The sequence below is a fragment of the Rana temporaria genome, chromosome 1, assembly GCF_905171775.1.
Source record: "Rana temporaria chromosome 1, aRanTem1.1, whole genome shotgun sequence".
Lineage (NCBI taxonomy): Eukaryota > Metazoa > Chordata > Amphibia > Anura > Ranidae > Rana > Rana temporaria.
Genome location: NC_053489.1, coordinates 215557096 through 215571626, shown reverse-complemented (window position 1 = coordinate 215571626; position 14531 = coordinate 215557096). Strand labels below are relative to the sequence as shown.

General features: G+C 42.3%; 1 protein-coding gene and 1 long non-coding RNA gene across 4 annotated transcripts in view; one reads left to right on the top strand and one right to left on the bottom strand.

Moving 5' to 3' along the window:
- Window positions 1-672: 672 nt before the first annotated feature.
- Window positions 673-3939, bottom strand: LOC120937048. The gene is made up of 2 exons (XR_005748667.1): window positions 3118-3939; window positions 673-2476 (listed from the first exon to the last, which is right to left on the bottom strand). It is a non-coding gene; the product is annotated as an uncharacterized LOC120937048 (long non-coding RNA).
- HNF1A (HNF1 homeobox A) overlaps window positions 1299-14531 on the top strand; it is a 52843-nt gene continuing 39610 nt past the window's right edge. The window contains exon 1 of one of the 3 annotated variants that reach the window (XR_005748665.1): window positions 1299-2009. Coding sequence is in view for 2 of the 3 variants with exons in the window: in XM_040349917.1 (XP_040205851.1) it covers window positions 1690-2009 (320 nt within the window). In the remaining variant the exon portion in view is untranslated. The remainder of the gene's footprint in view (window positions 2010-14531) is intronic. The other 2 variants (XM_040349917.1, XM_040349922.1) reach the window with 2 other exon arrangements.

Here is a 14531-nt window from a genome sequence, read left to right as displayed (position 1 = left end):
CTGCCTAACTTGATGCAATGCACCTCAATGCGTGAAAATGCCCTGGTATTGTGCGATTCGCACTTGAGGCCCTCTGTAAATGTAAAGTTAACCACCACTGAGTTATTGAAAGGATTACTTTTTTTTTTTTTTTTTTTTTTAAATGTAAAAGTTCTGAAACGCACTCTTTATCTTCTGCTAGACATGAATTTAAAAAAGTAAAAAGACTGATATAATTATCTTGTTTTATACGTTACAGGTTTATAAATGTTCTATTGTAAAACGAATCGGATGATATAGAAGTTTACAACACATGAGCTCAAGAGAAATGACCGATACATAATAAGGTAGAATAAAAGTTTTATGTTGGGGTACTTGGGCTTGGTATTGCGCTTGTCACAGGTACACAGCTAACCACTTAGTGCCATTGACCTTGTTGGTACATTCTAAGGCAGAGCTAGAAACAGCAAACAGGAACTGCCTCGGCCTCCCGTATTAACCCTTGCGCTGCTGGAGGTGTGTTCTAGATTGTTTACAGCAAACGCTTTCTGCGCTTTGTTATCGTACCATAAGTACTCTCATATTTTTTGAAGCAAGGATATTTATTTGAAACAATATTACTATTGAAACAACAGATTCCCTGACGCCTGTTCTGCTAAATCTGTCACCTTGCCAGCAGACACGTTTATTTAATTGAATTGAATTTTATTTATTTGATTAATAATAGGTATTTACAAAATGAAATTGGACTGCAAACCACAGTAGGGAAAATAATAATTGTAATTATATTATTTATGACGTGTGTCAGTTTTGTCACCTTTCATTGGCAGTTGTTTTCGAAAGGAATTACATTGTTACTTTTTGTAAGTAGTTCACTTGACTTAAATGTAAGTGGAATAAGCACTATGCAATCTTAAAGGGGTTGTAAAAGTTTGTTTTTTATTTTCTAAATAGGTTCCTTAATGCTTTAACCATTGTCTCTCTCCATTTCTAAAAATGCAAAACATTTTATTCAAATTGAATATCTTTATATTAAAATTTTGATTAATAAAATTGTACAAAAGGTAATTATCGGACATCTGAATTCATAGCACCATAAAGGCTAGCTTGTTATTTCCTCTACCCAATTGTATGGCTGCAAGTCGTACTGTAGAAAGACCCTTTTTAAGTGACATTTGTTTCACACTGATTTAGATCCTTTGGTACGGTATTGGCTTTTGTCATCTTTCGTTTTAGGTGGTGGGAACATGTATGCTCTTTAGACACGCCCCACTGCATACTTACGATCGTGTATATATTTATTCTCTAATATCCCTTTGCTGTTGACTCTCGTCTTCTTTACTCTCTAGTCATTCCTAACATTCATTTCTTTATTTCCTCTTACTAGCTCTTCCCTTACTCTCCCTCCCCTCTCACACATGCACTTTGTGCAGAGTTGGGGGTCCAAAGTTCAGTAACTTGTGAAGCACAGGGATAAATATGAACCTTGGAGGATTTGTTCTGCTCTGATGTAAACAGAGAGAGACAAGGGTCCCTTATCTGCTATGTCTCACTGAAGACTGTCCAGGGGGTGACTACATACAGGTTGTGGCCGCACAGAAAGCATTTTTGGGGGGAGGAGGAGACAGAAGGTGGGTAGAGCATGGGCTCCCGCCTGCTGATCCCTATTCTAACCGCAGGATGGTGAACTGGTAGCAGGTAACAGCGAGGATGGCGTCTCAGCTTAGCTACTTGCAGCAGGAGCTACTAAGGGCATTGCTAGAGTCAGGTGTCACTAAAGAGACTATTACCAGAGCCTTGAGTGATGGCGATGGTTACCAGTATCCCAGGGATCCCCTGGATGACCTAAGTAGCCTGGAAGATGGGGATCATTGTGTGCAGCTACCCAATGGTCTTACGGAACCCCTTGTAACGGAAGATGACAGTTCTGAAGATGGTGGGGACTTTACGCCACCGATTATAAAGGATTTGGAGAGACTAAGCCCGGAGGAGGCTGCCCATCAGAAGGCTGTGGTGGAACGATTGCTGCAGTAAGAACCTTGTACACTGTCCTTTTCTATATACTCTTTATAAAACTTTCTGATTTACTCCACATTCACAGTTGTTTGTTTTTAACTTACCTGTACGCTTTTTTTTTTCCCAGTCTGACTTCTCTTGTCCTTCCAATATTTTCTGTTCTTATTAAATCACATATATCCAGACTATGATATGTTACTCCTACACTTATATAAAGTTTAGGGTGGCAAGTACGACAATTATAGCAATGGATTTGTGATCACTAACATATATAATATTGTTTGTCTATATATTTAATAAAAGTCATAGTACATAACCAAATAGTAAGCAAGGCACGCAATAGGTCCATAGGTAAATTGCTGTCTTTAAAATGACATGACTTGAAGAAAAAATATCTTTCATTCTTGTTTGTGATGACCCTTCCTTCTTTTTGGCTTTGAAGTCGTATTACAATCCCTGTGATGTGGGTGTGTAGCTCTTGCTGTCCATATAGAAAAGATCATTGTGTTAAATAAAAACTGTCCAATAGGCTTTATCCCCACATTTTCATCTTTTTGGTGAAGTAGTTCCATCAGATCCAATTAGAAGTGTTCTTCACTTGGGATTCACTCCTCTAACTAGGTACAATGTGATACTCTTTCTTTCCTAGTTACTCAGCTCTTGTTCCCCATAGTCTAGTTCCCAGTCTCCCTCTCTCCTTATGGTGTTGTGGGTCCTGTTCTGAATCTCCTCAGGGTACTGTGGGTCCTCCTAATTGCTGGGTCTCAGGGGGCCTGAGCTGGTTACTAATTATCCAGGCCCTCCATAATTTGTGCATTTATAAACCAAATGGCCTCTACCTTTTGTGATGATTAACTTTGATGATTAACCATTCTACTGCTACTTTGGACTGAGATTGCTGCGATAGTGCTGCAACAGACGGCAGAATTAAACTGTTCTGCTTGACTGCTTGTAAGGGAAAAAAAGATTGAGCTGGGCAGAAACATTTGAAAGAATCAGTCAGCAATTTGCTAGCTGGTGGATTTAAAAACGTCACAGCTGGCAGATAGTTCTTTCTTGCTCCTAAACTAAATGCCTATATTTCTGGACTCAAGGAATAGATTGTCAGATGCCCACTCTTACCTCTCTCCATGTCAAGCCTGCACTCCTAGCATTACTCCATTTGTGATCCCTTTTCTGTCTGGCACAGCAGAAAAAATATTGTAGTTCAGCTCCACATCGCCAACAGAAACAGACTGTGCTAAGAGATGATGTCTGGCCGTTTTGGATCTACCGAGATAGAAATCTCTTCATATGAACTTTCCATTTAAATTGGTTAAGGCGCTATAAATTATCAACCAGCCTCTTGTTTCCTCTGAGTTGATAACTAACTAACTGGGTTACTTATTGTTCACGGAACAAAAGGGAGGTGAAAACGCCCTTAGAAATGACCTCTAAGAATGGATAAAAGGGGTTGAGGGGCATCACCTGTGCCCAGAGAGAGAAGTGGATAAGCGAATGTGAAAATTAACATGGGTGGTAGGTTTGACCCACCCAGGACACTATCAGCCTTGTATATCTGATTATAACCTGTAGTAAATCTGTATCACCCAGCACCTAATTCACCCTGTCACTTAAGCCACGAGCCTATATTCTAATATAGAAGCCTGTTTTTGTACAGTAATGATTCAGACAATCTGTATACTTGGAGGCTAAGTGGATCATTAATCTTAATTAACACTCGGGATACTATACTTGTATTTTGCAAAAGGACCCCAATGATCACAGGTGGCCCCTTGGTTCTATATATTCCTGTCCCAGGTACACAGCCGTTACTGTTTGCTTGCAGATTGGACTTTGTGCTCAGATAAGCTGGTATCAGTAGCTGAGTGAATCACCATTTGGTGTTGGGGGAGGGTCTGCAGTGTGTATACAGGTGTGTATTTCTACATGATGTGGGTTATAGAAGCACACGCAGGCATAAATGTAGAATAGAAACAAAATAATTACAATAACCGGTATTTTAAAGCGGGAGTTCACCCTAAAAAATTTTTTGAACCTTAGATTGATGCTCATTTTGTCTAGGGGAATCGGGTCGTTTTTTTAAAATCTAAGCCGTACTTACCGTTTTAGAGATGCATCTTCTCCGCCGCTTCCGGGTATGGTCTTCGGGACTGGGCATTCCTACTTGATTGACAGGCTTCCGACGGTCGCATCTATCGCGTCACGAGTAGCCGAAAGAAGCCGAACGTCGGTGCGGCTCTATATGGCGCCTGCGCACCGACGTTCGGCTACTTTCGGAAAATCGTGACGCGATAGATACGACTGTCGGAAGCCTGTCAATCAAGTAGGAACGCCCAGTCCCGCAGCCCATACCCGGAAGCGGCGGAGAAGATGCATCTCTAAAACGGTAAGTACGGCTTTGATTTAAAAAAAACTACCCGATTCCCCTAGACAAAATGAGCATGAATCTAAGGTTAAAAACTAACATTTCCGGGTGAACCTCCACTTTAATGATATACATAGAGAACAAAAAAAATAAATACATTTGCTAAATTCCTTGTGTACATACCCACTTCCCTTCTTTTTTTCGTTGTGCAAAAAATATACAAATGCATTACCAGAATGCAAAATGAATATATAAATTTCCATTATGAGAAACATATAATCCGAATTCCGTTAAAGTTGGGACGCTGTGTAAACTCTACATAAAAAACAGAATGAAATGATTTGCAAATCTAATAAACCTATATTTTATTCACAATGAAAAATAAAAAACATATCAAATGTTTAAACTGAGAAAATGTACCATTTTAAGAAACAAAATAGGTCATTTTGAAATTAATGGCAGCAACATGTCATAAAGAAGTTGTGACAGGGACAGGTTTACCACGGTGTAGCATCCTCTATTCTTTTAACAACACTCTGTACACATCTGGAAACTGAGGAGACCAGTTGCTGGAGTTTTGGGAGAGGAATGTTTCCCTATTCTTGTCTGATATAGAATTCTAACTGCTCAACATACCTTGGTATTCTTTGTCGTATTTTTCATTTCAAGATGCACCAAATATTTTCAGTTGGTAAAGGTCTAGACTGCAGGAAGGCCAGTTAAGCACCTGGACTCTTGTGCTGTGATGCCATGCTGTTGTCGCAGATGCAGTATATGTTTTAGCAATGTCCTGCTGAAATATGCAAGACTTTCCTGCTATCTGGATGGGAACATATGCTGCTCTAAAACCTCGATACATCCTACAGGATTGATGGTGCCTTTCCAGTTGTGTAAGCTGCCCATTCCAGACACACTAATAGTTACACAATTAGTTTGGTTGAAGAAAGACACAAGTCCATCCAGTTCAACCAATAGAAGAGAAAAAAAATGACACAATTATATGCCCATAGTTGATCCAGAGGAAGGTAAAGAACCCCAATAAAGCATGATTCAATTTGTTCTAGCAATCTGATGTTCTCTGGATCAAGTTTACCTATAAACCAGAACACCAAGATCCTTCTCCACCATTGACTCCCCCAGCTGTTCTCCTCCTAGTATGTATGATGCATGCATGTTTCTAGCCCCCGAGTGCATAACTTTACATTTATCAACATAAAACTTTGCCATATAATTTTTCAATTAAACAGTGCATTGAGGTCGGCTTGTAAGTTGGAGACATCCTGTAAGGACGTTATTCCACTGCATAACGTGGTGTCATCTGCAAACAATGAAATGGTACTTTTAATACCAGACCCCTTATCATTTATAAATATATTAAAATGTAAGGGTCTCAACACTGATCCTTGGATTACACCACTAATAACCTTAGACCGTTCAGAGTAAGAATCATTAACCACTATTCTCTGAATATGATCTTTTTCATTACAAACTGATTTTTCCAAGCCTGTAGACTTTAACTTACATATTAGCCGTGTGTGGAACACTGTATGAAATGCTTTAGTAAACTAAATATGCTCAGTCCACAGCCCCCCTCTGTCCAAGGTTTTGCTACCCTCCTCAAAAAAAGAAATCAGATTTGTTTGACAACTTCTGTCTTTCATGAATCCATGCTGTCTGTTACTTTTATATTTTTTTACCAGCGAGAACTATGTGGTCTTTTATTAAACTCTTTAGTATCTTCCCAACTATAAAAATTAAACTGACAGGTCTATAGATACTTGGTAAATATACGCACCACATTGGCCTTACGCCAATCCAGTGGTACTATTCTAGTCATTAAAAAAACAATGGCTTTGAAATGACAGAGCTCAATTCTTTTAGGATTTTTGGGTATATACCATCTGCTCCAGGTGCTTTAATTTTTTTCTGTCTAAATGTTTTTGGACCATATACATTTTGAGCCATTGGGCATCATTTGGGACTGTGTCAATACCATCCCCATTATGGACACGAACCCCCCCATGCTCATTTGCATACACAGAGCTGAAGAAGGTATTTAATACATTTGCTTTCTCTTTGTCCCCAGTCACCCACTCTAGATTATTTTGAAAAGGGCATACATGCTCAGACCTGACCGTTTTACTATTAATATATTTGAAGAATTTGTGGAGGTTTGTTCTACTTTCTTTTGCAATCTGTCATTCGTTTTAAATATTTCCATCATTTATTTCCTTTTTACATATTCTGTTATATCCTTTGTAACATAAATGCACTACCATACTATCAGAGATGCATGCTTTTGGGCAGAGCGCTGATAACAGGCTGGATGGTCTCTCTTCTCTTTAATCTGAAGGGTGCATTGCCCATGGTTGCTAAAAAGAATGTTACATTTCGATTAATTTGACCACAGAACAGTTTTCCATTTTGCAACAGACTATTTTAAATAAGCTTTGGCCCAGAGAAGACTGCAGAATTTCTGGATCTTGTTGAGGTATGGCTTCGTCTTTGCATGTTTCATGATCACTTAGTGCCCCTGTTCCTCCTTCCAGCACCCGGGTGTTGGCTATTGTGTTTCTCTATATATAAAAAAAAGGTAAATCAGCGCAAAATGCAAAACCCAAATTAAAGCTGCTGAACACCAGGGTGAATTCTCGAATCCCTTAAAATAAATATACAAAAGAAGGTGCAAAAAGTGCAAAAGCAAAAAGTCTATATATGAATAATGTAAACACTATCCGTGGAATCTTCAGTGTGCACAATGAACATGCAAAACTCCTCGTGCAATGTGAAAAAACCTCCACCACAAGTTCAATAGGCCGCTCATCTCACAAAATAGACCCTACTGTGAAAGGGTCAATATTGCAGTCCCCTAAGGGTATAATTGATGATATTGGGTCCAAATCCTTGCAGCATGGATGGCGGTGTCACAAGCGATGATGTCTCAATCAAGTATATGGCATGTAATGATAAATGATACTAACATAGTGCTCTCTCGCTAGCTATAGTGTCTGACCACCTGCATTGAGGTAGACATGAGGTAGACATGACATTCATGACCGAATTATGGATGTTTACCCTGCATTTTTGGATGGCACGGCAAGCTGTGTTCACAGACATTGATTTTTTGAAAGAGCCTATGTATTGATGTCCATCACAGAATCATTCTTCTTTTTTTTTTTTTTTTTAAAGTGTATTTTGTGCGTGTACTCGAGAGAGAGGAGCCGGACTGCAGGAGTTGGGAGTAGGCGGGCCTCCCCCAGAGGCAATCTGCCACCTTTCTCCATGCCCCGGGTGGCAATGGCGGGTGTGTGAGGGGGTCCTCCCACACAGCCCGCCCTACCTGCTCCGCTTTGAAGCCCAACAGGGCAGAGGGACTCCCTACAAGGGAGTGAGAGGATCTAGCCCACTCAACCAGCCCCGTTAGTCCTTCGCCTCTCTTTTTAGAGACCGCGTGGTCAAAGTGCGTGCATGTTAACTCAATTTCGAGTGCGTGTAAGTGTGGTGGTTTTTTTGTGGGAGGGGGGTGGGCTTACCTCGCATAGCACACCCACCGGGAGCCAGGCTGAGACCACCAAACTCAATTCACATGTACCGGGATCCGAACCCCTGGCTGCAGAGGTGAATGGCTTGTCAGCGCAGTGCCAATCGCGTTGAGCCACCGCAGCTCCCTGAATCATTCTTGTTTTTAGCGCAGCTCCCAGTGCTGCCAACTGCCCATAAAAACAAGACACTTTTCACCCTGCCCATAATAGGAGAAGAGTGCCAGTAAAAAATAGCAGTGAAGGCTCCGCTTGCCTGAAACGAAACGATCCAGTATTCGGCTGGCGGGGATCTGACAGAGGATGTGTGGCGCATGGTGTGATGAAGGGATGGAGACAGTAGGTGATGGAGGCATTTTTTCCCATGACAACTGGCTGGGAGGAAATTTTTCTCACATTGGTAAGATAATCTTTTAACTTCTTGTTGAGTCTACAAGGCAGGAGGTGAAGGGAAATCTCCCTAATGAGACAGAGAAGGGAAAAAGTAAACTATGGCAGCAGCCTCTTGTGACATAATAGTAGTCTTCTATCATTTAGAAACAGTGGGCCATATTCTCATACATTTCAGGCGGCGGAACGTATGTACTTTACGTTACGCCGCCGCAAGTTTAAGTGGCAAGTGCCGGATTCCCAAACCACTTACCTGTGAACTTGCGGCGGCATCGCGTAAAGTCCACCCGTGTAAGCCATCCTAATTCAAATGATCCAGGCAGGGGGCGTGGATCATTTAAATTAGGCGCGCTCCCGCGCCGATCGTAATGCGCATGCTCCGTCGGGTAAATTACCCGACTTGCATTGCGCTAAATGACGTCTCACGGACGTCATTTGTTTTAACTGTAACGTAAATGGCGTCCAGCGCCATTCACGGACGACTTACGTAAACGACGTTCAATTTTGAAATTTCGACGCGGGATCGACGGCCATACTTAACATTGAGTATGCCACCTAGGGGGCATCTTTATCTTTACGCCGCGTATCGCTTACGGAAACGACGTTAAAACACTACGGCGGGCAAGCGTACGTTCGAGAATCGGCGTGACTAGTCATTTGCATATTCTACGCTGACCGCCACCTAGCGGTCAGCGTAAATATTGCAGCCTAAGATACAACGGCGCAGGCTGTCGTATCTTAGGCATGTTTAAAGGAGTTCTCTGACCTAAAACTTTTAACCCCCGCTGTGCCCGGGCTGTAAAAATATAGAAAATAAACTGTCACTTACCTGCCTACGATCCCCCGTTGTTCCGATATCGCCGTCCCGTTCTCCGGTCCCGGGCCCCTTCCGCTTCCTGTGTGTCGGTGACTCATAGTGCGCTCAGCCTATCAGCGGCCTCAGCAATGTCCCGTCGCGGCCGCTGATAGGCTGAGCGCACTATGAGTCACCGACACACAGGAAGCGGAAGGGGCCCGGGCCCGGAGAACGGGACGGCGATATCGGAACAACGGGGGATCGTAGGCAGGTAAGTGACAGTTTATTTTCTATATTTTTACAGCCCGGGCACAGCGGGGGTTAAAAGTTTTAGGTCAGAGAACTCCTTTAAGTGTATCTCAGTTTGAGAATACACTTAAACATAGGAAACGGACTTACGTAGGCGTATCTGTTGATACGCCTACGTAACTTGTTTGAGAATATGGCCCAGTCTGTTGTAACATGGCAGCCGATTCCATTGATTTTTCGTGTAGTCTTTAACATGATAGTCTCTTGCAACATTATTCTGTCCTAAATGTAACAGTCTTATCAGTCTCTAGTAATATGGCAGCACATGAGATGTCTCCTATAACATGGAGATGGTACAAATGTATTTCCAGTAAAAATTCTACAATTTACAATTATATCCTAGGTCAAAAGCAAATTGTAAGCGTAAGAAAAACAAATCCTTGAAGGTGTCAAATATAAGCTAAAACGTTTCTTTCATCATAATAAAAAGAAAAAAGAATCCCCATAGGTTTTTCTATGAATATCAGGCTTTTCAAGTGTAGGTTCACCTTTGTTATCCTTTTATGAGATCACACGCAGCTGCAGCCCTATAAAAGGAAACCTTTGCCCCAAAAAATCAGTTGTATGTTGTTTTTTAACAACCTTATAAAAGTGCAACTGCAGACCGATAAATGTGGGGATTTAAAGGGGTTGTAAATGTTAATTTTTTTTTTGAAATAACAAACATACCATACTTACCTCCACTGTGCAGTTCGTTTTGCCTCGGTGGCTGTCTCGGCTCCTCCCCGCAAGAGCTAACCCCCCTCTGGGAAGCATTCTCCCAAGGGGGTTAGCTTACGGGCGCGCTCCCATGTGATACAGTCGGCGCCCATAGCCGCCGAGTGTATCACTCGGCCCCGCCCCCCAGCGCGCTGAGTCATTGATTTGATCGACAGCAGCAGGAGCCAATGGCTGCGCTCAGGTCCTTGGTGCCAGACAGGAGAAGGGAATGGACTGTGGAGCCTCAGGGTACTCATCCGCCAGAGCAGACTAATCATCTGCATCCACAGTCAGACAGATCGAGCCATCCAGTCATCATCTGCATCCACAGCCAGACAGAGCAGGTGAGCTGGTCATAATCCATGACTGCAGCAGTACAGAGTGGGTTTGCCTGAGTTTAAGCCACTAATCCATGCGGGCCCCTTAACTGACGAAACCCACTTCTGAAGCTCAGGATTGGTGAGTGGCTTACCAACACTCTGGACCACAAAATCCAGCTAAATTCTAGCTAACACAGTTGTAATCTGGTGCCTTAGACATTACTACATTTACACAGCATACCACTAAGCAGTGGCACCTCACCTGTTCTGCATTATACTAGTAGCTCAGATCCACTTAATACCTCCCTGCACTTGTTGCTTGCTCTTTTCATTGCTGCTAAGCTATGTTCAAAATATTCCTGCAAGAGCTTTCATCTTCTTGGAACTGAGAGTATCTAGAAGTCACTTAGCACCACTGTTAGTGCACCACTGAAAGGGCCCCAACCACGCTGGCAGAAATAACACATTTATTTTTCCTCTGGAGATTTTTTCTCCCTGTTTCATAGCATTTGCATAGACTTTAGATTTTTCACCTTCCTGAACACTGAGATTCTGCAGGCAGACTTGGACTTAGCAGAGCCACTCCAGGGCCTAAGACAGCATAGCCTCCAGGGGTTTCTATCTATCTATCTATCTATCTATCTATCTATCTATCTATCTATCTATCTATCTATCTATCTATCTATCCATTCCTGGCTGCCCTTGGTATACTCTAGGTGACTATGTTACAGTTTAAGCTGATTGGTAAATGCTGGGCCTAGTCACTTGCAAATATCCTGTATTTTAGTGTATTGCTACTATTGTTGTTCATTTCATCTTATATTCTTGCCTGCCTTTATCCTCTTCTTTTATGACAATTAGCTAAATTCACAGACGCCGCCGCAATTTTAAGGCGGCGTAGCGTATCGTATTTACGCTACACCGCCTTAAGTCAGAGAGGCAAGTACTGTATTCACAAAGTACTTGCCTCCTAACTTACGGCGGCGTAGCGTAAATAGGGCCGGCGTAAGCATGCCTAATTCAAATTAGGATGAGGGGGCGTGGTGTGACCTGACGTGATTGACGTTTTTTACGAACAGCGCATGCGCTGTCCGTGTACATATCCCAGTGTGCATTGCTCCAAAGTATGCCGCAAGGACGTATTGGTTTCGACGTGAACGTAAATTACGTCCAGCCCTATTCACGGACGACTTACGCAAACGACGGAAGCGCCACCTAGCGGCCAGCCTAAATATTGCACCCTAAGATACGACGGCGCAGGCTGTCGTATCTTAGCTAGGTTTAAGTGTATCTCAGTTTGAGAATACACTTAAACTTAGGACGGCGCAGATTCCGAGTTAGATCGGCGTATCTACTGATACGCCCGCCTAACTCTCTCTGAATCTAACTAAATATATCTATATATAAGTTTGTTTTACTAATTTAGTCTGGTTCTTGCGTTGTTTAAAATAGCATATTTGCTTGGTACTAAGGTCACTGTTAGTGATTAGACTTGTGCACAATGGAATATTTTGTTTAGTTTTGTTTTCATTCATAAAATACATAATTTCATTCTGTTATATTCGTTATGTTATGTTAATTCGTCTTCGGATAATTCATTATTTCTGTAGAGTGTCGATATTCATTATACCGAATCGATTTGTTTTGTATGTATATTGAATATATATTTATATAAATATATATATATATATATATATATATAAATATATATATATATATATATATATATATATATATATATATACACATTTATATATTGGTGTTAACGATTTAAAGTTTGGAAAGTTGTTAGTTTATTGAATTCATTAACACACACACAATGACAATATCTCTTCTCTTATGCTCAAATACAATACAGTACCATTCTCACTCGGTTCTCAAGAATGCACTAGCGCTACACATGGTTGTCAACCAAGGCTGGTCTCCTGATATGAACTACAAACATGTCTGTATCTCTTCATCTCCATGGAGATGGAGATGAGTTAGTAGTTTACAGAAGATAGCTAAGTAGGAAGATATTCCTTGGTGCAGCTCACAGGCAGTGAAAAGTGACACTGTATTTCTGGCTGTTACTACAAGCATTTACTGTATTTTCTAAAAATGTTATTCGCAAAAAAAAAAAAAAAAAGAGAGACCTAATGCAGCAACATCTTAGGACTGTTATGCCCTGTACACACGATCACTTTTTGTGATGAAATAAAATGACATTTTTAAAAATGTCATTTAAAATGATCGTGTGTGGGCAAAATGTCATTTGAAAAATGACAAAAAAAAAATTCGAACATGCTTGAATTTTTTATGTCATTTTTTAAAATGTCATTTTTTGTGTCATAAAAAATGATCGTGTGTGGGCAAAAATGAAGTTTTAAACCCGCACATGCCCAGAAGCAAGTTTTGAGACAGGAGGTAAAACTACCATTCATAATGGAGTAAGCACATTCATCGTCTTTTACTAACAAGTAACCAGCTAAAAGCAGCCTCAAGGAGAATAGAACTTCCCCTTTAGAGTGCCGTCACTTTGTTCATCATTTTTCAAAAACGATGGTGTGTGGGCAACATCATTTTTAATGATGAAGTTGGAAAAATGTCATTTTTTTTTATGAAAAAAAATTACATTTTTTTTCATCACAAAAAGTGATCATGTGTACAGGGCATAAGTTGCAATATATTACAATTTTGTATTTGGGTTTAGTTATCCTTTAAAACAATGCAACATAAACCAGATGGCAGTCATGTGTTTTCTCATCAGTGCTATCTGTAATACAAGGCAGCTCTGACTTATCATTTGTCTGCAGTTGCCTGAATCAAGAAAAATATAGGTACCTTAAATGTTCTGTTAGTTTACAGGAATCTATGTAGTGAGGTAACAAGAGTTAGTGGCCCTCCAAATATATCAAACTTGGAGTTATTGTTTTGCTGGGTTTAAAAGGGAACTGCTGCACTCTGTATGATATGCTGTTAGGGCTGTCTTAATGAGAGGGCACACCTGGGCACTGCCCAGGGGCCCCAGCTGCATGGGGGGCCCCTGCACTTTGCCCAAAGCAGCTGGTCCTTGAGCCCATGCTGGGGGGATATCTTGGATGTAGAGGGGTCAGAGTGCTTGGGGCATATCTGGGATGTAGAGGGGTCAGAGTGCTTGGGGGATATCTGGGATGTAGAGGGGTCAGAGTGCTGGGGGGATATCTGGGGTGTAGAGGGGTCAGAGTGCTGGGGGGTTATCTGGGATGTAGAGGGGTCAGAGTGCTTTGGGGATAACTGGGATGTAGAGGGGTCAGAGTGCTGGGGGGATATCTGGGGTGTAGAGGGTCAGAGTGCTGGGGGGATATATGGGATGTAGAGGGGTCAGAGTGCTGGGGGGATATCGGGGATGTAGAGGGGTCAGAGTGCTGGGGGGATATCTGGGGTGTAGAGGGTCAGAGTGCTGGGGGGATATATGGGATGTAGAGGGGTCAGAGTGCTGGGGGATATCTGGGGTGTAGAGGGTCAGAGTGCTGGGGGGATATATGGGATGTAGAGGGGTCAGAGTGCTGGGGGATATCTGGGGTGTAGAGGGTCAGAGTGCTGGGGGGATATCTGGGATGTAGAGGGTCAGAGTGCTGGGGGGATATATGGGATGTAGAGGTTTCAGAGTGCTGGGGGGATATATGGGATGTAGAGGGGTCAGAGTGCTGGGGGGATATCGGGGATGCATGGGCGTCCGCTCCATAGGGCAAGGGAGGGTGGTTGCCCCCCCCTGGAATCGCCAGGAGCAGGGCTGGACTGGCCCTGGGGCCGCTTTAAGCACTGCAGTGCTCTCCTCCCTCTCCTCGGCGCTTGTATTGTATGTCACAGAGCTGGGTCTGTGTGCAAGGTCCCGCCCCCCCTAGTTCGGCTCCTCTGATAGTCTTCTAGTGTTCCACATGAGGTTGGGAAGGTATCAGCGTTTTCCTGCTTCAGTCTGCATGTATACAACTTTCCCTCTCCTAGACAGTCTTCTCTCCCCCTCTCCAGCCATTTCTATCCTGCTTTCACTTTCACAGTGTCCCGATGTTTGTGGGAGATCACCACCTCGGCCCCCCCTCCCCCAGCCTCCTGTTATCTCTCCCTGCTTTAGACAATCTATTCCTGCTCTGTAT